The sequence below is a fragment of the Medicago truncatula genome, chromosome 6, assembly GCF_003473485.1.
Source record: "Medicago truncatula cultivar Jemalong A17 chromosome 6, MtrunA17r5.0-ANR, whole genome shotgun sequence".
In the NCBI taxonomy this organism is placed as follows: domain Eukaryota; kingdom Viridiplantae; phylum Streptophyta; class Magnoliopsida; order Fabales; family Fabaceae; genus Medicago; species Medicago truncatula.
The window spans coordinates 16,422,299-16,448,817 of record NC_053047.1 but is presented as its reverse complement, the minus strand read 5'-3'; the positions used below and the strand labels follow the sequence as shown (position 1 = coordinate 16,448,817).

Genomic DNA, 26,519 nt, shown 5'->3' with positions numbered 1-26,519 from the left:
TTCTAAGTTTTACTAAAACTAACATTATTTAAAAATAAAGTGAATATTGATTTTGTAGACCACTAAGTCTTAACATATTTCTTTACCCAGTCAACAAAATCACGATTGGTAAAAGGAAACAAAATTAATTATGAAACACCAAATCGTTTATAAGGGTATGAGACCCTAGATACCAGTGCTTAAAACAGAGGGAAAAAATATAATGCACAGAATCACAATTTTGAAGGTGAGCAAAACACAAGAAGAGGGGGTTGAATTGTGTTAGCTTTTTCTTCTTTTTAAAACTAAGTCTAATGTTGAGAGTTTGGTAGAGTTCAGAATCTAGAACAGAGTTCAGAGTCTTATGCAGCGGATAAAGTACAGAGAGAGAGAGAGCGAGAGAGAGAGAGAGAGAGAGAGAGAGAGAGAGAGAGAGAGAGAGAGAGAGACAAAAAAATTATACAAGTTCCTTCCACAATCCGGAAGTAGTCCTGTCCCTCTTGCACTTCCAAGGAGAGTTCACTTAAATCAATATATGATTACAATTGCTCAAGTACAAAAGCAAGAGACTTCCAAATACTCAAGCAGACAAGCAAGAGACTTCTAGACATACAAAATTACACAGAAAAATGTTTGAGGTTGAACACTTGATATACAATCAGTGGTGTTCACAATACAAATCAGATACAAACTCTTAAGACTCTAAAGTTTCTAAGTTATGAAAGTTGTTAAGAAATTATAAGTGAACTTTGATGTGGAACAATTTCAGCAGAGTTTTGGCACTTGTAAATTGTTCTTGAGTCTTCACACCTTTATATAGAGGTGTTAAAGATATGATGACACTAGGTCATACAATACTTTTAACTCAGTTTTTATGTAATTCTAGTTGAGTTCAGGTGTTTTGCATAAGTTAGAGGCTACAAAAGAACAAATTTGATACTTGAAAGAAGCAGGAAATCGTGCTCGGATCCCTAGCATCGTAGCCCGATTTTGGTCTAATTTTGTAGCTTTTTCTACGTAAAATATTGGGCTATGATGGAAGTTAATGAGAAATCATGCTCCGATTTTGTGCATCGGGCTACGATTTTGGCGAACCGAGATTTTTATTATAAAATCCAAGTTGTTTTATGATGGAGGGGTTCAAAATTTTAGAGAGAAAAGCTGGCTTTTGGAGCTGGATCATTGAGCAGAAGGTGGGAGACCATCAAAACTCATAGCCAGTTATCAATTTCATGTAATGAATTCTCCTTTATCATTAGTTATTTGTGCTTTAGCCATGAGTAGCTAAATCCTTTGTGATTAGGTCAAAGATGATTTTGTACTAGCTCATACTTATGTAACCTGAAACTCTATTGTTGATGAATATCAATCTAGTTTATTCAATATAAATTGATCTTAATGCTTTTATGATTCTGACCCAATATAATTGATTCAAGAGATTATATGACTATTGACAGTAACGTGTAACTCAAACATATTTATGTTGTTCAACCTAACAAACAATCTAGGGATAGAGCTTTGTTAGGTTGTGATAATTGAATTAACGGACTTAAAAACCTTTGATGATTATAGGTTCACCTAAGCAATTAGGGAATTATGATTAGATAAGCGGACTTAAGATAAAGGGATTGACCTAAGTTAAATTGTTGATTCTTCGTTAACTTTGTGAGATACGTAGACATAAGAAACATGTTGCTAATGAGTGAAGTACAGATGAATCGAATGACCAAGTCATCTCTCTAAATTATTTCTAAAACCAACGTTACTTTCGTCATTTTAATTACAATTGTACTTAAAACCAATTTGCCTAAGGCAACCCCCGATTTAATTATACCTTAATGTTAATGTTCTTGTTAAGTAGAGATTAAAATAGTTCCTGAGGGAACAAATTATTTTATTACTCGATTCAAATTAGTACACTTGCTAATTTTCTATCAAGTTTTTGGCGCCGTTGTCGGGACTGTTGATTAATTTCAACATAGCAGCAACGTTAATTGTTAAGATTTCTGTCATTTATATATTTTGTCTGTAAATTTTAAAAAATTATTTGGTTATTTATGGTGCAGTGCTACGTACTATGGTATTTTTTTGTTGTTTATGCGAGGTAGAGTTCAACCTCAGGATTTGTTGCATGATCCGGAGATCGAAAAGACCGCAAGAGCTAATCGAAAAGCAGTTCGGTTAGCTAGATCAACTGAAGGAATACCCAGAAACTCTTCACCTATAATCAACCATCACACTAAAACTGAAACTGAGCCCATAACCATGGGAGATCAACCACCGCCACCAACCACCAAGCCCTATGATGGGAGATTATGGATTGGATGCCAATCGTGGCTGTAACATCCTTAAATTTTGAGTCTATATTCAAATGTAGTTAAAAATATACAACATAATAGTGTAATTATTTTAAAATACGCGAAGATAAAAATAAAGACAAATAAATATGATATAATTTCTTATTAATAATTAAATTTTATTGGATAAAAATAAAAGGAGAAAGAAAGAAAAACAAAAAAAAGTTATATACTTTCTCCCCACGTTTTCTCAAAATTTTTTCTAAAATAAGAAGAAAAAGAAATAGATATTTCAGAAAGAGAAACCGTGAGATATTTTTCAATAAGTCTACACCTACACTTTTTATCTGCCTATAAATAAGATGCTTAGCTGAACATAAACTCACACCACAAAACTCTCTTCTCTCTAGAAAATCAGGTTAGTTTTTTCTCTCTCTCTCTCTCTCTCTTTCTCTCTCTTCCTTTCCTTTTCTGAACTTTCTCTATTCAATCTATAGTCATTCTTTATTCTTTTGAAAGAGACAAGATTTACTACTAAAATAACCTCAGATTTGGTCCCCACAACCCTTCTTTTAGGAAGAAAACAACAACATAGTATTAAAATGTTCTTTTATCATATGAGAAAGTGACAGTAGTTTAGTTCTTTTCAACCTAATCAAACCATAAAAATAGTTTAGTTCTTTTCAACCATTCTTTTTTAACAGAAACATCATTCAATAAAATAAAATAAAGAGATCTCAGATCAGTTTTAGACTTTTAGTAGAAAAATTACACGATTTAATTATTGTATTTTTTTTATACTGATACAAACTATGAAGGTTGAAACAAAGTTCAAAAGAAAGTTGAGATCTTGTTTAGTTCATATTTTTAGTTTAAAGAAAAATAAAGAAATGAACACTGTTTTAAGAATGACGTAATGACTATTAAATGGCTTTTAAACAATCTGACTATATAAGAAGGTAGTATCATAAGTTTCATTAGAAATAAATAAAATCAAACTATTATGAAAATATACCTAATATAATCAGAAAAATGTGATTAAAAAAAACAAAGGAATTAGAAAACTTTAACTAGTTATTTCTTTATTATGACCTTGATAATGACTATAGTCTAATAGGTAGTTTATTTTGGATGAATATTCTAGGTGATATTGGAGCTGCTTTCGACGGAAACGATATTGCAACTACTTTCGAAGAATCCGAAGGTAAGGGGAATTACTACTAATAAATTTTAGGTCATTAGTCATGACTCAAACAAATTAGGTAACATTATTGACATCAGAAAAGTTTTGTTGAATCAAACGACGAATAGACCATTTTCATCTATCTACTAACTATTTATAAAAAAAAATGATACTAAATGATTTTCCAATTTTGCCCTCCTTAGGGGCACTTTGGTAATCTAATAATTCCAAAATCTAATAATTCCAAAGTTTTTGAGATTGCCACCTCATATGCATGACATCATCAAAGGCATGGAAGGGAATAGAATAAAACAGATTTCCATATCCCCCTCTTCTCTCACATGAAAATGATCTCTTCCACACTAACTCATTCTTAAATTGATCCCAAACATGCATGCCCTTCTATCCATCACCAAAATCTCATTCTAATTGCCCCTACCACCTCTAATTGAGTGTTGAATCTCTCACCTCTCCTTCTCTGCCACTGAACCATCAAGGAAGAAATAGGGAGCCTATTTTTTTCATCTTCAAGCTTACAAAAGACCATATTACTCCATTTCTTCATCACCTCTTGAAATTGGTGAGTTCCTTATCTAGGTTATCAAAATTAATTTATGAATATGGTACTAATTAAGTGAATTTAGAGGAAAAGAAATTAAAAAGGGTTTCAGTGAAATTGGGGTTTGAGGTCAAAAGACCTGTCATATCCCAAATTTTGACCACTTTTCTCTATCCTTGCCCATTTTATTCGTATTTTTAAAGCCAGGAATTTTCGTCGTTTCAGACGAAATTTCGACAAAGAGGTTACTTTGAAGTACCTCATTTTTTAATTCCGAGTCGAGTCATCTTCTCTTTTTATTTCAGTATTTAATTTCCATCTTTTATTAGTTTTAATTTTAGTTTTGATTTTAAAATTAGTTACTCTTTTTATATATTTAATAGTTTATTTTTGTTTTGTGCTATAATGTCAATGAGTCAGAAAAATCCCAGCAGTTTCCTTTTTCCCTTCAACCCTAGTGGTATAAAATAAAACCTGCAAAAAAAGAAAGGGCGGCCGCAAACAGAAAAATCAGAGAAGTAGCAGCCGTATCGTTAGATCATAAAACCCTAGCCGCACAAACTTCCACAGAAACAAAAATCCAAAACGGCAGCCCAGCAATTCCAGATCAAAAACTCCAATCTTTTCAGATCCAAAAAACTACAAAAATCACAAAGTTTATCACGAACCTCAAGAACATGATGAACACAAAAATACAGTCGTGAATCAACGAGTTCAAACCGGACCGGAACAAAGTACAAACGGAACCATAACATCAAGGTTCGGACCGGACGTGAAAGAGAAGAAGGTGCAACCGAATCATCCAACAACGCGGCCGAACCGAACCGGAGGGGAAAAGCTCGCGGCTGAACCGAACCGGAGCAGGGGAGGAACTCACCGAACCATCCTTTTTGCAAGGTTTTAAGGTAGTATTTCATATTTGTTGCTATATAGAAGCTTAGATCTAAAGTCTTTTTGAGGTTTTGCTTCAGAAGTTAAAATGTAGATCTTGATCCGTGTGTTTATTGTTTGAAGTTTTTGATTTGAGATTTGGATTTAGGAAGAAAAAGGATATTCAAAAGTGCAAAAAAAAATTAGATCGGAAGACTTTGAAACTCCGGCGCGGTGGTGCCAACACCGGCCACCGCGCCGGGAAATTTTTGTTCGCCGGAACCCGCCTTACCTCCCACCGGAGAAGATGAAGATTCGCCGGAATCTTCATAACTTGAACCCAGAAGAATTAAGAACATATGAGAGATGAGAGAGCTTTCACGTGAGAAAAAGGAGAGGAGAGAGAAAGGAAATTTGGAAATGAATGAATTTTGTGACTACAGCCTATATATAGGCCTCTTTGATCCCATACGCGTGGGTGTACGGCCTTACCATGCACCCACGCACCCTTGTCCTTTGAATCTTTGATCCTGTGATCTATGTTGCTCCTCTGCATGTTTGAACCAAAGCTGTCCGATCTTAATCTGTCTGATCTTAATCATGCGGCTAATGTTTAACCTGATGACCCGCTCCAGTAACCCGAACCGACCCGTTTTTGCTTAAGCCCAATTGTTTTTAAAATTCACTACAGTTTTGTTAATTATACCCCTGTTTTTACTTTCTGCATCTCTTTCACTTTTGAAAATCTCTCTAAAAATTATAAAAAATATGTTTTGCTTTGTGTTAATTGTTTATTTACTGTTTTGTCATTATTATTGTAGTATATTTGAATCATCTCATGCATATTTAATTTTTTGTCATTTTATCTCATTTGTATTATTTTACTATGTATGATTAGGAAGTTGATGTAATTTATTTTGTGCACTTTTTATTTCTTGCTATTATATTTCTCTTGAGACCATAGAATGTACCTAGGGGTTGATGTAATAATGTAGGTAACACAAGCACCGACATTATCCCACTTTATTTACCGCTTTACGCTTATTTTTATTGTTCTACGCCGTTACGCTAGTATCCCGTTTAGTTTAGAAAAAAAATCATTTTACCAAAAAAATCAAATATGCAAAACTCCAAAAATATTTTCTTAATAAACCTTGGTTTGTAACCCAAGTGTTTTTCCTTTTATTTTCTTAATCAAATGCTTAATTGAATTAATATTCATGATAGACTTGATTTCTTTGTAATTAAAATTTGACCAACCTCACCTTATTTTATCTCATGCCTTGAGGCCTCTTTCTCTTCTAAAAACCCATTTTCAAAAAAATCTTAAAATCAACCTAACCCACCAAAAAGAAACTTTTTAGGTGAATTACATTGGTTTTGATCCCTTTTCTTTAAGGGTATGTAGGCATAGGATTTTTCAATCCTTCCAAATCAAATAAAAATAACCAAAAACATACTTCTTCTCCCTCCATCCTTTCACTTAGATTTTTAGGTAATAATTTTCAAATAAGCAACGAATTTAGCACAAGATAAATTAGGTAAGAGGTTCCTACGGAATACCGTAGACGCTTAGGGTGCTAGCACCTTCCCTTCGCGTAACCAACCCCCGAATCCAAAGTCTCGATAAGGGTTTTTACTCATTTTTTTCCCTTCCCACGAATAAAAATCGAGAGTTCAAAGATTGACGATTCAAATCAATTAATGGTTTGATATCCGAAAATCACGAGCACAAGACCCAAATGAAGAATAAGAATGAGTGAATTGGTACTTTTGTTTTAGGTAAGTATGTTTTTGGTACTTTCATTTATGTGATGAATCAAGTTTGCAATTAGTTATTTCAATTTTGTAAATGAATTGCTGCTGATTTTCTCAATCCACAACATCCCCCCCCCCCGATGGACATTACACAACATCCTCCACCAAAATGAACCATGCCTATCCCCTTCCTCATAACATTTAGTCTTAAACAACGTGAATCAATTAAAAACTATATATAAAATTTATGCAAAAATGCATGAAAGATAATTCAAGTTTTGGCTTAAAAGCTACCCTTAAAGTACATATAACCTTGGGTCTAACATAAGATTGTGATGCATCACATATCATATCTTATGAAATTGAGTTGTAGTAAATGAAGTTAAAGACAATGAACTATCTTTTGGACCATAATTATTAGCACCTACATCACCACATGTCTTGAGAAATTAGAAGAGGAAGGTCATCATATAAGACCTTAAATGATAACGGTGAACAAAGTATTCCATTATTATAATGTGTAGTTATCTTCATGGCTTTATATGCTTATCACTTTGAGTTTTACCCTGCCCATTCATCCAGATAAATACAATGTGTAGTTATCTTCATTGCTTTGTATGCTTTCTTTTGTCATGTGTAGTCCGAACGGAGCGTGGTGCTCACTTAAAATTTCCTGAAAACACAAATTTATGGACAGGTGAAAAAAGCATAAAAATCATTAGATAAAAACCATGTCATTGTTAAATGTAATAACAGAACATTATAATAATTATAATATATATTTTTTTGTGTATTTTATAAATGGTAAATTTATATGAATTAAGTTGGTGTTTTTTTTTCAAGGTAAATATATTACTCTAATTTTTTACTTTTTTTTAAAAAGAAATTTTCTCTAATAACATGTAAAATTTCTTTGTTATATAGAAATGTTAGAAAATGATCACAAATAGTATGTTATTACAATATATTGTTAGAGTACATAAAGATGATAAATTTTGAATAGAAAACTTATCAGTAATATAAAATTAAATGTTCATAATCTATATTTTTCGACTAATCATATTTTAGTTAGTTATAACTCATTCAGCGATAAAAAATTTAAACTCGTATATGTAAAAAAAAATAAAAGTATAATAATATGATATGCATATCAATTTATATAATGACAAATAAATATAAATCGAATTGAGGATTTGGTGTTGATTGTATACCTTTGGTACGTCGTCGATTTGATCGCTAGAAAAATATGCTTATTTTGAAAACATCATCATCATCGTCCTGTTCATTTTGCTCCTCACCAATTTTCATAAAAATCATGGTTGATCGAGAGCACAAAGTGGCTTGATTTGAAATCAAACAAATAATATGTTTGCTCAAGTTATCATAACAAGAATATCTCATGCCTGATTTTAACGTCAAAACTCGAATTTGCTTAAGAAGTTGGACTGACAAAGGAAATTAGATGTTCCAAGAATATATCAATAAGGAGAAACAAGAAAAAAGATTAAGAAAATGGATAAGAAAAGAAGAATACATAAATCGAAGAAAAATGAGATGCAGCGGCGTCTTATATAGAGAATGTCTTATATAGAGAAAGAGTACAAAGAGGTAAAAGTGACTTTAGGGTTTGGATTTTTGGGCTTGGGCCTAGCAGAATGATTTTTTAATGGGCTTTTTAAATTTGCATACTATAATTTTTACTAAAAGTATCGCTATTTAAAAAGAAAATGAATGTTCCTTTTGTAGACCACTAAGTCTTTACCTAATTTTTTTACCTAGTCCATTAACTGCTGGACTATCAACACCATCTCCACCACAAGAATTCGATGAATAAATTATGATTGGTTGAGGGAATTAAATTACCCATAAGCTTTCTTTCTTGACATCCATAATGAATGGAATCTATTATCGCCACTATTGTCGATAATGATGGCCCTCTAACACCACAGTTAAGGATGGACGAAAGGTGTAAACGTTGGCAAGTGCACCAAATCGTAACAAGCAATAAAGTAGTAAGTTTATCTTCTTCACAAGGATTGTCGTTCAAATTGGTAATTAACGGATCTTAGTTGAAAGTAAATAAAAGTAAAGAGATTAGAATGGTTACAAGGTTATATTGCCCGGTCTAATACGAGATTAGATTGGATCAATTCAAATGCTTAATGGCAATTAGGATATACTTAAATCTCCCCTTCATCTTTGTTGTAATTAACGTGGTAAATCATCAGTTCATGCCATATCTATTTTATTTAAGAAAATTGTGGTTAAAACTCTGATGTATATGTGGAAGTTAGTTTTAATATCCATGCAATTCAACCAGTTACAATCAACGTTTCCTTAAGATGAGTTAAAAATCCTAGATTCATACTCAGATTCCATCAAAAAAAAAAATTAATTGAGAAAATAAACAATTTCACTATTGTCACTATCTAATAGAAACAAGTGTGGTCAAACCTATTATCCCTTTATAGATCAATTTTCAAGATTATCGATTCAAATTCTCAATTGAAAAAGAATTAGAGACCAGATATATATAAAATTCAATATGACTATTGAAACATAAACTAAATGGAAAACTTTATTAATTAAATCCAACAAATAAGAAGAGGTTAATCATGGAACCCGAATCTAACAAGTTTAGTTCGACATAGAAACCGACATCATTGCAAAACAATTGAAAAGTATACCCTAGATGTATTGGATGATTATGCTATCTGGGTGATGTATTGGAGGATGAATATGAGATCAAATTGATATCTTACTTATTTCTAATACTAATAACAATGTTAAGAAAGATTGCCAACCCTAATTCTACAACTATTGGCGCCAATGACTCTTTGTTGTATTGGTCCACTATATTTTGTCCCATATTTAATGCAACCACAATTCAAAACAACTAATTCAGCTTCAAAACGCCTATATTTGAGGAATGCAAACAATCATATACATTGATGTCCCAATTATCAATTCATTGAATGGCCGTTTTCCAAGAATTGGATGCAAAAGTTCAAGAGTTGTCAGCCTACTATATATTCATCCATTCAGAGTTTCTGATGCTACTTCATCCCTTGCTATTGCGGATTCATGGCGCACCAACATAACATCCAAACTATGCTTTCATATCAAATGTTAATAGGTAATTCTCCAAAGTCTGAAACTTTATTATTCATGATTTCTACTTTTTTTTTTTATTGCAATGATCCAAATAATGATCTGATTTTTTTAAATGTTAAGGCTCGGAAAATTAAGGAAGGTGCTCGTGTGGTGGTAGGGGCTCCAGCTGTGGGGATGAATTTGACTCTCTTCATTACTTGGATCCATCAGTAATTATATTTTCTTAAATTATTTCCTTAATTTGTTCAATTTTGTTTTTTTGGTTAATTTTTAGCAATGGTTTGATAATTTCATTCTATTGTATCAATTCTTTGATAGATGATTTTATGTTTTTGCTATTTCAGTTTATTCTCTATGTTCGTTAGCTTGAATTGGTTGCTCACAACTGTTTTGGAAGTGTTTTCTACTCTTTCTTTAGTTTTTTCTTTTTTGCCCTACCTGTTTATTTAGTTCTAATTTCTGCACAATTTTTTCATCATCCCTCCTTCTCTTTTTTTTTTAATCCTTTTTTTAAAGAGTGTTGCTGCAAGATAGCAGATTGCTTAAAAGGGAGGTTTAAGCAAAGTCAATACATATGTTGAAGGTTTATGATTGCGAGGAGTGGATTTTGGTACTTTTTTAGGTTTCTTTCATAAATCAAGGTTGGTGTTGAGTTTTTAAGAGTTGGTTATAGATTGACATATCTAAAGTGATTGATGTAAATGAAATATTTTGATGATTTGCAGCTGGATTTTGAGAGTCAAATGAAATTGAATTGGCAAATTTTCGAAGTTGGAAGTCAAGATAGTCTTTGCGCTTTTGGTGTAGATTTTGGATGTTGTGGTCTGATGTATAAAATTGATGTTGAGTTATTGAATCCTGTGTTAATATTTGCGCAAAGAGTAGCAGATTCTCTTTTGAAGGGTGCTATAAGGTGTTGTTTACGTTAATAATATCAAGGCAAATTATATTTTACCCCTAAGAAATGTATTAGAGCATATGATCTAAGCATGTGTGTTTTTTAAGCTTGCACTTCATCTTCCAAGAGAAGGCCTTCGGTAAATGCTAGACCAGTATTTATGCCTGCCATAAGACATTGGTGCAACTCGTTTTTCCATCTAATTAAACAGCACAAGGTGCATACTCTTTTTTCCATGCAATTTATACATTTTAGGAACATGGTCCATGCATATAAAAACACATTATAATGCATTTAAAAACATACACGGAAGTGGTTTCAAATGCTTAACTGGTTTTCAACATGAAGAATGGCTACAAGGATGGTAATGATTTTCAATACAATGTATATGAATTACAAGCATGACTTGAATAGTGTAAAGAAAATCAAGTCATGAACATTTAGATTTCATATTTTTGTTGATAACATGTTTCATTGTTTAACTATAATTGTTCTAATGTTAACTGTACATAGTTTGGTGTAGTTTTGGGATGAGAGTTCTAAGATTATATAAGTTTTTTTATGTATATTTTTCAGCAAAACAGGGTAATGAGATGTCTTGGGTTTATCTTTAACTGGTATGGCTTGGAGCTATGCAACTATTACTTAAGCATCAAGTTGTGCCTATGAAAGGTCCAATTTTTTGTTTTGATTTGGATTGTTTAATACTGAGAATGGTTTGATGTGTTTTTATTTTCAAAGAATAGCAATTTATTGTTACCGCAAAATGCAATCAGGTCATGTTGAGACCGCAAAATTCCATAAATATTTGATTCAATTATGTGTTTGGCTGTTAGAGCATGTATTTGTTTCAAGGCCTCTTCCTAATTAGTTTTGTCTGGACGACACTAGCTACATCAGTTTGGCTGATGGTTTTATGCACAACCACATGTTGATATCCATTTATGAGCATGTGTAATGTGTAATGTTCTTTGGTGTGCAAATATAAAAGGAAACTTGGCCAATGAGATGTTTGGTTTTATCTTCAAATTTTGTTGAAATGGATGTCCATCTCTCAGTGTATTTTATTTCTTTTCAAATGTAGAGATTATTTTTGTTGAAATGCTTGATACCTCTCACTTTCTTTTATTTCATTGGAAGTTTTTTATGTTTGTGACCGTTGTTGTCGGAGATTTCGGTTGCTTCTTTCAATTCACAAGTGCAGGAATTTATTTTGTAGCTTGATTGAAAATTCTGCAGGAAGGAATGTTGGTTCATCAGAAATGTTGGTTTCAATTAATCACATTTACTGTTGGTTACTCTAATTTTTAGAATTTTGCAGCTGGTGTATTTTCAGTTAAACAAAGTTACGAGTAATAATAGTGTGATAGATGCTCATAATGATAGGTGTGATTTTCAGTTTCGTTTTTGTAACCATCTTGGACCTGAGTATTTGTTGGTAGATTTCACCTTTGTAATATTACATCATCGGCTGTACTCATTTTGCCTTTATTGTACTACCAATTTAGTATACAACTATTATGTTTCTCTCAACAAAAAAAAAAAAAAAAAAAATGCTATTATGTTAGGCAAATTATATGGTACATCCAAAAATTTGAGTGTATTGGTATACCAAATCAGTAAATTATTAGTTAAATATGTTATTTTTTGAAGAGAAAAATTATTTTCTATCGCTTATAATTACAATAATTAAATCTTATTTATCAAAAACATTCGACAAAATAAAATAAAAATTTTCTGAATTTTTATTACTCATAATAGAGAATTTTGATTATTTTTTACAATAAAATGTAAAAAAATTAGTATGATTTGTATAAACAATGAAATGATATTTTTTTTTTTATGAAATGACATTTTCTAAAATATAAATATCAACAAATAGCTTTTTATTCCATAAAAATAATAGTTAATTTAAAGATTTTTGAAGTAGGAGTACCGGTACACCTTAATTTGCGGGTGTACCGTAGAAGTTCCTTGTTATGTTATACTTCGTCCGTTTCAAAATACATGTCCAATTTTTGCAATGTGCATTATTCATTTGACTTACTTTAACCATACTTTTTAACTAATCTATAAATACAAATATTAGCATGTAAGATGTTGTTTGATTTTTCTCGACAAATATTTTCAAAATATTAAATTTTTATAATTTTTTACATTAGATAATTAAAGATATTGGGGACAAGGTGTATGTGCCTAGACTATCGTTGCAACCTTTAGACACCAGAATTCCATTCAAGTTCCAACGTAGGCAGTGTCCTATTACTGTTTGTTTCGCAATGACCTTTAATAAAAGTCAAGGTAAATCATTAAAACAAGTTGGCATCTACCTACCGCAATCTGTATTCTCTCACGGCCAATTATATGTCGCAGTTTCCAGGGTAACATCAAGGAAAGGTTTGAAAATACTCATAACAGACGAAAATGAAGATTGCATTGATAACATAGCCAATGTCGTATACAAGGAGGTATTTCATAATGTATAAGCTTCTACATACAAAGAACCAGTTCATAACTCCACCAACCTTGAACCATCATTTTAAATTTTTTGGATATATTGTATTTTTATTTCTTACTATATGATCCTCGGCTTGGTACTATACTTTTTGTAATCAACTAAATTATTATCCAAACTTTAAATGCCCGTGCGTTAGCACGGGTAGGGGAACTAGTAATATTGAATATGAGATCAAACGATGGCATGTTGGTTATATATACATTTATTTAAACCTATAGGTGGATTTACTATTGACTAATTTCTTTTAAAATTTGAATGAAAACATTATTAATTAAATCCATCAATGAAGAAGGGGTTCATTGTGGAATCATAATCAAAGATGTTTAGTTTAGCATGGAAACCAGCATCATATTTCAAAACAATTGAAAAACATACCCTAGAGAGTATAAAAGAGGAGGATGAAGATCGTCTGCCTTGAAGCTCTTGATGCTTGACCCTTGCCTTGTTTTTCTATCATGCTTGACACTTTTATTATTGAATAAACGTGTGTGCAAGTGTCTCTATTTATAGTGCAACATTACGTATGGGTTAAAAGATAAAAATTAGGGTTTTCCACTAAAATCAACTTGGAAAGAAAGCTTATGTAAATTTCTTAGACGAAGGATACATATGTAATGATAGATTAGAAATTTTATAACATTACTGACATTAGAAATTTTTTGTTTAATCAAAAGACGAATAGACCATTTTTAATTCTAAACAAAGACATAAGATTATTATTAATCTTTCAAGTAGGGTTTTTGATGATTATCAAAGGCATAAGACGAACGAATACTCGGCCACGTGGTAACACCACAAATTTAGTCATACACATCAATTAAAATTATTTAAACTGCTTCAAAATGAATTGCATCACCTCAACTGTCATTGTATGGTTTACTTATTCTCATCATATAAATGTCAATATTCCTAATCTTGCCGAGTTACACGAGTGACTGCAGGTGCAAAATTGATTATTCATGTTTACATATTCAATAGTGAATGTGCGATTTAAATTACAATATCCATCATGTTTTTGCAAATCGAGTGTTAAAACGTAAACTCGATCAAGTTTACGTTTTTAGGTGTCAAAGTCGTATAAATTTGAGAGGTAAACTCGTTTTTTGATAAAATTGGAAAGTTGATCGAGTTTAACCGAATTAGCACGGCTTAAAATCGGTAAAATCAGATAAACTTGTCCGAGTTTGAGAGTTTACCTTTCAAAAAACCTGTTTTTTGGGCCGGTTTTCAATTAAAATTCAATTCTTTTTGAAAGCCTAGCTCAATATCACAGTGTTATGAACGTGCGACGTTTATTTTCTTCTTCTCATAAACATACAGAGATAACAACGTACTAAATAAAGTTCAGGCTTTATTTTTCCTTCCCTATTATTCTTTAGAAGGGTTGAACGTTTGAAGAAATTAACTTGTTTATTTTTTGGATAGTTTTATTAACAATTTTAGAAACTTGCTTTTTTGGATGGCTTAGAGACTTAAGAAACTTATGATTTTGTGCATTAATTTTTGTATTTTGATGCTGAGTTGAGCATAACATTTAAGTTTGGCTCTGTAGCAATTTTGGCCCCCTATTAAAAAAAAAAAACTTTGCAGCCCCCCAACTTCACCCCCTTTTGCCTCAGTGGCCCCCTCCTATTTTGACCCGGTCAAAGCCCATGTGGCCCTTAGATGGACGCCACGTGGCATTTAATGAATTAATTTTTTTAAAAAAACTTACTTATTTAAAATAAGTAAATAAATAAAAAAAGAAATCAAAAAAATTGAAAAGGAATAGGCACGTTAATGTCCATGGTTTTCACCTAACAACATCATCTTCATCTCCTTCTTATTCATGTTGTTCTTCAATATCCTCTATACAATGATATGTTCTGAGATATGAGCTTGCTCTGTGAGAACTTGTTCACCATTTTGAAGGGTGGTAATGGTTTTGGAGGAGATTTTTATTTTTGAAATTCTATGGAAATATTTGGTGTTTCTATCTCCTTCCATGTGCCAGTTAAGATGAGCTTTTTCCTTCCAAAATGTTTCTTGTCTGTCCATGGCTTCTTCAAATTTTTTGTGAGCTTCTTTTTCCTCAATCAAATATGCTTTAGATGGACCATTGATTTGGATAACGTGTTGAATAGCTTGCAGGTTTAGCTCAGCAATTTTTAACAGCATCATGAACAATGCCAAAACTGTCTTTATTCCAAGCTTTCAGTCTCTCTTTAAGAATCTTAAGCTTTTTAGTCAAGACAAACATTTTGGACAACAAACAACTGTAGAATTCCAACAATCATTAACTAAATTTAAACAATCAGGGTGGGATGTCCACATTCTCATAAAATTTGAACTGAGATGCCGACTGAATGTTGTTAACTTGTACATTAAGAAATATAGGGTAGTGATCAGAATGGTGTTTGGTTAGGGTTGAAAAAGATGAGAAGTGGCAGGAATCTAACCAAGAGTTGTTAATGATGGATCTATCTAATCTTTTTTCAGTGGATCTATGCTTATTTCTACCATCAGAAGATAAAATAAAATGATTTAAGGAAGAGTTACAAAAACAACACAGGTTGGGAAGCATATTTAGTCTAGTGTGAGTTGCAAAAAGTTTCAGGTTAAGGTTGGCTAGATATCTTCTGGGGAAATGTACAAAATCCATCCAAGACTTAGAGATAAACACAAAATCAGGCTTATGAAGAACAACAAGAATTCATCTCATCTTCAATAATTAAATTGAATGAAAATTCACATCAATATACCAAAGATAATAAGTGAAAGAAAATTCCATCATCACAAAATTGATAATATAAAATTCAAACTCTCACTAACCAAAGATATCAAAAGAATTCAGAGTATTCATGTTATTCAAAGTGACTTTTGAAAATAATGAATCTAAGTCATTTGGTTAAAACAACAATTAACGTCAAAGTTAGGGAGCCAATGAATGTAATAAATAATTTATTAATATAAACTATAGGAGTTGTGACAATTTCAAAGGGTTGAGAGCTGCTAGTTGTACCCATTATTTTGGTTTTAATAAATTTGCTTATAATAAAATCCACATAAGTATCTAGATCATCAAACTTTAAGAAAGGTATAATATTTATTTTGATTAATTTCTCATCCCTTTCCCAATAAATATGAACCAAGTTCTTATCCCTCATCGTTAGATCTTATAGCAACAAAAAATTTGACAACGAAAGATGAATCAAGGATATGTGAAGTCAAAGACAACTTATACAAACCATCAACAAAAGATCTAGGGAGTCATGAACCATCTACTAGAGACAATTTATATAGATGAACAACCGATGAAGCAAAGTCATGTGAGTTTAATCTAAAACTTAGTTTTCTACCTCCAAGAGTAAAACTAAAACAAAGTTGCTCCAACAAGGTAACGCAAACAAGATTCATCCTAAATGAAGGTTATGTAAAATATATTTTTCTCAAAACAAGATTCATCTCCCACTGACTGCACAATTACTCCTAGATCATATTAATCTGAAATTAAGTTGATATCTCCCACTAACTTCACAATTACACCTAAATTACAACATTTTCATATTTTCACGTTCAATAACTTTTTCATTAGACACATGGAGGCCAATATGGTAAGGAACTTTAACTTGTGAGTCATCTCCCACTTACCAAAAGGTTATTTCAGTTCATGCATGTTCTCCTAGAGGCAACTCCAAATCTTACTTCCATTTCTTACGGTTTGACTTGTTTAACATCTCGATGGAAGTAGAACAATTATTCACAGAGAAATTCATTGGTACAAAACATAAATTCATTAAAATATGTCATAAGACAAGATTTAGCTCAAAATAAATAAGCTATTATAACGAGGCCAATATAATTGTACAATCACATTTGGGTAAAATGCACAAACTAAGGTCAAAACCCAAGCCTAAACCTCAAATGAGTTAATCAATGAGGATACATTGAACTTGGGAAATTGTCATCTTTAAGCAGACAAATTCTTTGGTTCAACAAATACTTCAATAACTCCATCTCATATAAGTTAATCAATGAGCATGCATAACAAAAGCATAACAATTATCCATTGAAGAAATATGTGATACAAAACATGAATGCATTAAAATATATCAATTGACAAGATATAGCTTAAAATATACAAGCTATCATAATAAGGCCAATATAATTGTACAATCACCTTTGGGCAAAATGCACAAACTATGGCAAAGCCTACGTCAAAACCTCACATAAGTTAATCAATGAACATGTATCGAATTCGGGAAATTGTCACCTTTGGGCAGGCAAATTCCTTAGTTCAAAACATTGTCAAATAACTTTATCCCTGATCAATTTTTAATTGTAAAATGCAATAACCACCTTTGGGCAAGAAACTACATGTTACGATTAAAAACATTCCTCAAGCTACAAAATGAAATTTCATCAATCAATCAATAGAGGTGGTACCACTTTGATGGTAACGGCCTATATCAACGCATGAAATTCTTTTTGCATAGAAATCAATAACTCTTGTCAAAATATTACACAAAAAAAAAATGTATCATTTAAATACATTTAAACTGGTCAATATCGTTTCAATTTGCATTCATCATAATTTTGTTTGATACAATTTGATAGAATAGTACGTTAAAAGCACATAAAAGAAGATAAATATATAATTATGTGTTATCTTTTGGAATAGTACTATTACCACTAAACTCATAATCTCATTAACATGTAATGATTTAAATCAATTACCTACGCATCGGAAATATATGAGACTTGAATTTCACTACTATTGAGGATAAAAAGACAAACTAGAAACAAAACAATATTAGAGAAAATACTATAATATTTGTTATTCATTTTTAGATAATTGACATGTAAGATTTTCCCACTTGATAGAGAATGATAGTTGGGTTATCAATCCCAGACTTTTGAAAATATTTAAACAAATATTCAACTATTTACTCTATCACGCAATGGTCATGTCAATTAATATTAGACCAATAAGATATGTCCATCCCTTATATAATAAGGGAACAAGTGTAATCAAATTCAATAAAAGGAATTTAAATTAGTTAAATCATGGCTAACCTAAAAAAGTGTAATCAATTCTCCTTGTATGTAGAGTCATCAAGCTTCGATGACTTAGAGAAAATTCCGCACAATTTAGCATATTGTCATCTCAATTGGTTCATAATTCAATAACAACCAATAAAGCAAAAGATGGTTTCTAACAATAGATCAATACAATACAAGAATAATAATTTTTCAATTGCCTTCAGAATTGCTCAAAATTATCTTTTATGATATTACCAAAGAGCATTCAAATAAGAACAAGGCATCATAAAATTTAATAATTATAAATTCATATACATTTATATTTGGTGCTATGATTGACAAAATTGAGTCTAAAGTAATTTCACAATTACAATACTTTAATAGAACAATTCACTTCTATAAAAGAGATTTTCACATATAATATTTTAGACTCACATCCTTGAAAATATATGTCTCACATATAAAAAAGGGATTTTACATATTTCAAAAAATAAAATTTATTCCCGTAAATAAAAATATGAAATCAATATTTTGAAATTATTCCCAATTCATAATGAATGGCAACCATTATCGCCACAATGGTTGATATTGATGGCCATCTAACACCACAATTATGGATGGACGAATAGTGTAAATATTGGCAAGTGCACTAGATCGTAACAAGGAATAAAGTAATAAGTTTATCTTCTTCACAAGGATTGTCGTTCAAATTGGTAATTAACAGATCTTTTTTGAAAGTAAATAAAAGTAAATAGATTAAAAGGGTTACAAGGTTATATTGCCCTGTCTAATATGAGATTAGGTTGGTTCGATTCAAATGCATAATGGCGATTAGGAAATACTTAAATCTGCCCTTCATCTTTGTTGGAATTAACGCAACCAGTTCATGCCATATCTATTTGATTGAAGAAAATTATGTTTAAAACTCTGTGATGTATTTTTGAAAGTTAATTTTAATATCCATGCAATTCAACCAGTTACGATTGCGGGGTTTCCTTAAGATTCCATAAAAAGAATTTAATTTAGAAAATAAATTATTTTACTATTGTAACTATCTAACTGAAACAAGGGTTGTGAAACCAATTATCCCTCTATAGATTAATTTTCAAGATTATCGATTCAAATTCTCAATTCAAAAAGAATTAGAGACCAAACATATATAAAATTAAATATGACTATTTAAACATAAACTAAATAAAAAAAATTATTAATTAAATCTAACAAATAAGAAGTGGTTAATCTTGAAACCCTAATCAGACAAGTTTAGTTCGATATGGAAACCAACATCATTACAAAACAATTGAAAAGTATACCCTAGAGGTATTGGATGATTATACTTTCTGGGTGATGTATTGAAGGATGAATATGAGATCAAATGGATATAATATTGAATATGAGATCAAATGTATGACACATTGGTTACATATACACTTATTAAAACCTATAGGTGGATTTACTATTGACTACTTTCTTTTAAAATCTGAATGAAAAACATTATTAATTAAATCCATCAAAGAAGAAGGGGTTCAGTGTGAAACCATAATCAAAGAGGTTTAGTTTGGCATGGAAACCAACATCATTTCAAAACAATTGAAAAACATACCCTAGAGAGAACAAGTTGAGGATTGAGATCGTCTGCCTTGAAGCTCCTGATGATGGACCCTTACCTTGTTTTTCTATCTTGCTTGACACGTTTATGATTGATTAACTGTGTGCGCAAGAGTCTCTATTTATAGTGCATCATTACGTATGAGTTAAAAGATGAAAATAAGGGTTTTTCAAAAAAGTCAACTTGGAAAAGAAGCAAAAGGCACCTTCTTGCACTCTCCTACCAAATACAAAACCAAATCAAATAATACCAACATCTTCCACACAATTAGTATATAAATTTTTTAGACGAAGGACACATGTAATCAAACATAAGAAATTTCTTGTTTAATCAAAAGACGAATAGACCATTTTCATTATTCAATAAAATAGGACACATTGGAATAATGAGACAACTTCAAATTCTCATTTAGTTTGAAGTAGTCATTACTCACTAATGATGAATGGGAGACATTTTTCATTCTAAACAAATACATAAAATTACTATTAATCTTATGATTGTTATTCAACTCTAACAATTATTTAATATAGATTGTTTATCTCTATATTCATATATCTATCATATATAGAGTAAACTTACGTCATTTTTAAACTTGAAATATGCATGTGTCTCACCTACAAAAAAAAAAAAAAACCTATCTCTAAACTAAATATGAGTAATTCTTAAGCTTGGATTATTATGTCTATATCACCTCTATGAAAATATACTATGAAAAGGGAAGAAGCTTTTATAGAAGTGATGTTTAAGTTCAAGAAAAAAAAATGTAGAAGATAGTTTAAATGCATAATACCCACTTTAGTGGTAGCCCTCCGCACTAATTCGAGAAGCTTCTTTGAATTACATTTATTTTCTTGCTTTTTTTTTTTTTTAATCTTTTTCTACTATCATGTTTTGCTTCTTACTTCCATGCTATTTTATTTTATGATTTTGACTTTCATTCCTAATACAAATGAACGACACGTCATCCATATAAAAAGTAATTTTTATCAACGTCATCCTATAGTATAGTCATTTTCTAAATCAAATAATAACTCAATAGAACTATCAAATTAATTATTTTTACCAAAATAAAAGATAATTAAAGTTGCACGGGTCATATACATAGCAGTTTGATATAAATAATTTGAAGAATTCTTTAGAGATTAAAAAAAAACTATAGTTTAAGAAGCATTCAAAAAGAAAACTCTAAATATCAAAATACTTTCTCTCTCTTTTGTATTAAATTAGCTTTTCAAAAGCTAATCAAAATATTTTTGAAAGAAGGTTCCACACAAACACAACTAATACGTCAAAATTAATTTTTTTTAGACCTAAAGCAACCAGCAACAACTGCATAGTTATACGAGTAAACATGAAATAAAAACCGCATAGTCGAAGACTTTTTAATTTGACAATACCTGTGACAACCATTCAAAACTTGATCATATAGGAGTATATATTCAAAACTGCATAGTCACTTTCAAGTCTCGATACCAGTGAAAATTGAAAACCATTAAAAGCTTGAACTTCTACAACACTACCAAACATATTTTAGTTGGATATTGCCTCTTCATTGTCTGAATAGCATGGTCTTTCAGTAAGGAATTGTTCCCAAAACACATCATTCACTTCATGTCGAGAAGCTACTTCGACTTGGACGTTACCTGAAACCTCCTTTGGATCAGCTAGATTGATAGCCTCATTAGCCACATTTCGGTTTGAGGAAACTTTAATTTCAGATTATTTACCATCAACGTTAACTCTTGTCTGCATTCCTGTCAGTTCTCCTTCAGAGAGATTTTTTTGCAGGCTTTCCACATCTTCGTTTGAACCCTGTGTGCTACCTGATATCAAGTTCATATATGAGTCAGCTGGTGATAATTCTAGTCTTAGTTTATTTGAGATATCTTAATAGAAAACATTCCCAAATTCCAGTCTGATATTGCTAGGATTGTCAACCAAGCTACCTTCGGAAATAGGCTGCATGTGATCAACCTGAGACAATCGCCTTTTCTTATTATAAGCTGCCAAATCCATGGATTCGAATTTTCCGGAAAGAAGTTCAACAATAAAAGAATCTTGAAGAGGCTTCTCAAAGAAGTTCTGCAAATTTGTCTGCCTCTTCTCCATGCCATTCAATCACCGTTGAAAACCTTCCAGCTGAAGCTTTTCTTTCTCAAGATAATTGTAGCTTAATAGTTTGGATTAAAGGGCATTTTTCTGGTGAGATAGCTTCTCTATTTCTTGCTCCAATGCTGCCCTTCTCGTGAGCGCTCACTTTTATTTTTTAAATTACGAACAATGTAAAATGTTTTTGATGTATTATATGATCATTTGTCATGTTGTTAATTCAATTTTCTAAAAATCATTTTATAATGTCCCGTAATTCTAAAAATTGTTAATTTTATCTTCTATAAGTAAATCATCCCTTCCCTTCCCCTCCTAATCCCTCATTTTGATTATCGACGAGAAAAATGCCCTTCAATCCAAACTATCAAGCTACAGTTATCTTGAGAAAGATAAGCTTCAGCTGGAAGATTTTTAACGGCGATTGGATGGCATGGAGAAGAGGTAGACAAATTTGCAGAACTTCTTTGAAAAGGCTCTTCAGGATTCTTTTATTGTTGAACTTCTTTCCGGATAATTCGAATCCATGGATTTGGCAGCTTATAATAAGAAAAGGCGATTGTCTCAGGTTGATCACATGCAGCCTGTTGCCGAAGGTAGCTTGGTTGACAATCCTAGCAATATCAGACTGGAATTTAGGATTGTTTTCCATTAAGATATCTCAAATAAACTAAGACTAGAATTATCACCAGCTAACTCAGATATGAACTTGATATCAAGTAGCACACAAGGTTCAAACGAAGATGTGGAAAGCCTGGAGAAAAATCTTTCTGAAGGAGAACTGACAGTAATGCAGACTAGAGTTAACGTTGATGGTAAAGAATCTGAAATTAGAGTTTCCTCAAACTGAAATGTGGCTAGTGAGGCTATCAATCTAGCTTATCCAAAGGAGGTTTCGCGTAACGTCCAAGTCGAACTAGCTACTCGACACGAAGTGAATGATGTCTTTCGGGAACAATTCCTTACTGAAAGACCATGCTATTTAGACAATGAAGAGGAAATATCCAACTAAAATATGTTTGGTAGTGTTGTATACGTTCAAGCTTTTAATGGTTTTCAGTTTTCACTAGTATCGAGACTTGAAAGTGGCTATGCAGTTTTGAATATATACTCCTATATATTCAAGTTTAGAATGATTTTTTCAGGTATTGTGAACTTAAAAAGTCTTCGACTATGCAGTTTTTATTTCATGTTTGCTCGGATAGCTATGTAGTTGTTTGCCGGTTGCTTTAGGTCTAAAACTAATTAATTTTGATGTTTTATTTATGTTTGTGTGGAACCTTCTTTCAAAAATATTTTTATTAGCTTTTGAAAAGTTAATTTAATACAAAAGAGAGATACAATATTTTGATATTTAGAGTTTTTCATATTGAATGCTTTTTAAACTATAGTTTCTTTTTTGTAATCTCTAAAGAATTCTTCAAATTATTTATGTCAAACTGCTATGTATATATCCCGTGCAACTTTAATTATCTTTTATTTTGTTGAAAATAAATAATTTGATAGTTCTATTGAATTATTATTTGATTTAAAAAATGACTATATTATAGGATGAGGTTGATAAAAATTACTTCTAAAATGGATGACATGTCATTCATTTGTATTAGAAATGAAAGTCAAAATCATAAAATAAAATAGCAAGGAAGTAAAAAGCAAAACATGATAGTAGAAAAAGATAAAAAAGAGCAAGAAAGTAAATGTAATTCAAATAATATGCATATTTAAACTATTTTTCTTGAACTTAAACATCACTTCTATAAAAGCTTCTTCCCTTTTCATAGTATATTTTTATAGAGGTGATACAGACATAATAATCCAAGCTTAAGAATTATTCATATTTAGTTTATACTCCCTCTGTCCCATAATAACTGAGCCATTTGTAAAAAAATATTGTTCTAGAAATATTGACCTATTTCACTTTTCAATATTATATTTATTACTTTTTTCCAATTATAACACTAATTAATACTACTTTCACCACTCCCAATTCAATATATTCTACTTTGCATTTATGATAAAGAAGAATGCACTAATAGTTGATAAGACACTCAAAACCATTTTTCTCTCGCTTTCACTTATACACTTTTTCTTAATAATTGTGAAATGAACCAAGGGCTCAGTTAAAATGGGACGAAGGGAGTAGATAGGTTTTATTTTTATTTTTATAGGTGACACACATGCATAATTGAAGTTTAAAAATGACTTAAGTTTACTCTATATTTGATAGATATATGCATATAGAGATAAACAATCTATATTAAATAATTATTAAAGTTGAATAAAAATCTCTATATTCCTATCTCTATCGGATAATCCCAAACGAAAAGAAAAAATCTGATTTACATATCAATTTATATAATGAAAAATAAATATAAATTAAATTGAGGATTTTGTGTTGATTGCATACCTTTGGTACATCGTCGATTTGATAGTTAGAAATTATGCTTATTTTGAAAACATCATCGTCATCGTCCTATTCATTTTCCTCCTCATCAATGTTCATAAAAATCATGCTTGATCGAGAGGATAGAGTGGCTTGACTTGAAATCAAACACATAATATGTTTGCTCAAGTTATGATATCAAGAATATCTCATGCCTGATTTTCACCTCAAATATCAAATTTGCTTAAGAAGTTGGTGTGATAGAGGAAATTAGATGTTTCAAGAATACATCAGTAAAGAGGAACAAGAAAAAAGATTTAGAAAATGGATAAGAAAGGAAGAATACATAAATCGAAGAAGCACTGGAGAAAAATGAGATGCAACGGCGTCTTATATAGAGAAAGAGTACAAAGAGGTAAATGTAACTTTAGGGTTTGGATTTTTGGGCTTGGGCCTAACAAAATGATTTTTTAATGGGATTTTTACTAAAAGTATCGTTGTTTAAAAATAAAATGAATGTTCCTCTTGTAGACCACTAAGTCTTTACCTTATTTATTTACCTAGGCCATTAACTTATTCACTATCAACACCATATTCACCATGAGAGAATTCGATGAATAAATCATGACTGGTTGAGGGAATCAAATTACCCATAAGCTTTCTCTCTTGAAATCCAAAACGAATGGAAACCATTATCACCACTATGGTCGATCATGATGGCCATCTAGCACCCGAATTACTGATGGACAAAAGGTGTAAATATTGGAAAGTGCACCAAATCGTAATAAGCAATAAAGTAGTAAGTTTATCTTCTTCACAAGGATTGTCGTTCAAATTGGTAATTAACAGATCTTATTTGAAAGTAAATAAAAGTAAAGAGATTAAAAGGGTTACAAGGTTATATTGCCCTGTCTAATACGAGATTAGGTTGGTTCAATTCAAATTCGTAACGGCGATTACAAAATCTTTGAGTCTCCCCGTCGTCTTTGTTGCAATTAACTAGGTAAATCATCAGTTCATGCCCGATCTATTTGATTTAAGAAACGTGTGTTTAAATTTTCGTGATGTATCTGTGGAAGTTAAGATTAAGATCCCTGCACTTCAACCAGTTACAATTGTGTGATTTCCTTAAGATGAGTTAAAAACCTAGATTCATACTTAGATTGCATTAATAGCATTTAATTAAGAAAATATACAATTTTACTATTGTCACTATCTAACATAAACAAGGGTTGTCAAAACAATTATCCGTCTATAAATCAATTTTCTAGAATATCGATTTAGATTATCAATTGAAAAAGAATTAGAGGCCAAATATATATACAATTAAATATGAATATCAAAACATAAACTAAATGAAAAACTTTATTAATTAAATCCAACAAATAAGAAGGGGTTAATCATGGAACCATAATCAAACAAGTTTAATTGGATATGGAAACCGACATCATTACAAAACAATTGAAAAGTATACCCTAGGTGTATTGGATGATTATGTTATCTCGCTGATGTATTGGAGGATGAAGATGATATCTAATGGATATAAGATTGTATGAAACACTTGACACGTTGGTTATTGATCATATCTGATCAGAATGTGACTGTCAGTGCTTTGAATGCGGTGGTTCGCGTGGTGGCAGAACATGTCAAAAATGCTTCTTGGAACGGCGGAGGGGTGTGTAACTTCAGAAGCTCCGACGCTCAAGTTAGTAGAGATCAGAGAGTCAGGGAGAGGAAGAGTCAATTCTACCTTGGGGACTGCTAAGAGTCCTCTATATATAGAGGTGGAGGGCTGTAGAGTCGTTATGATGGTACACCTAGGTCTGGCGGTTACGAAATTGTAGGAAGTGTAACCGCCAGACAGATTATTGCGGGAACGTGCAAAGAGAAGTTGTGGTTCGTTTTGAACCGGTCTTGTATGCTCCTTGCACCGCCTTCGCGAAGGAAGGGTGTGTTGCAAGGAATATTGCCAAACGTGGTGTTTGAGCTTTGGATTATATTGGGCTTAAGTAAATGCGCCTAAGATCCTTTTGGCCGGTCCAGAACAATTATATATACATTTAGTTAAACATATTTGTGGATTTACTATTGACTACTTTCGTTTAAAATCCGAATGAAAAACATTACGAATTAAATCAAACAAATAAGAAGAGGTTCATTGTGAAACCCTAATCGAAGGGGTTTAGTTGCGCATGGAAACCATCGCTACAAAACAATTGAAAA

At 31.4% G+C, this 26,519-nt stretch overlaps 1 protein-coding gene across 1 annotated transcript; it reads right to left on the bottom strand.

The window, feature by feature from the left end:
* Positions 1 to 21,337: 21,337 nt before the first annotated feature.
* Positions 21,338 to 21,916, bottom strand: LOC120576010 (heat stress transcription factor A-5-like). The gene is made up of 3 exons (XM_039826960.1): positions 21,754 to 21,916; positions 21,535 to 21,693; positions 21,338 to 21,450 (listed from the first exon to the last, which is right to left on the bottom strand). The coding sequence occupies exons 1-3, from the start codon at positions 21,914 to 21,916 to the stop codon at positions 21,338 to 21,340; spliced, it is 435 nt and encodes a 144-aa protein (XP_039682894.1).
* Positions 21,917 to 26,519: the final 4,603 nt, after the last annotated feature.

Bases quoted from the DNA above. Each gene is read 5' to 3' on its own strand.
- LOC120576010 (XM_039826960.1), bottom strand. From the start codon at position 21,916: ATGGAGAAGAGGCAGACAAATTTGCAGAACTTCTTTGAGAAGCCTCTT. The intron at 21,694-21,753 runs GTAGCTTGGTTG...TTTTCTATTAAG, and splicing joins CATGCAGCCTATTTCCGAAG to ATATCTCAAATAAACTAAGA. The intron at 21,451-21,534 runs GTAAATAATCTG...AGGAGGTTTCAG, and splicing joins GACAAGAGTTAACGTTGATG to GTAACGTCCAAGTCGAAGTA.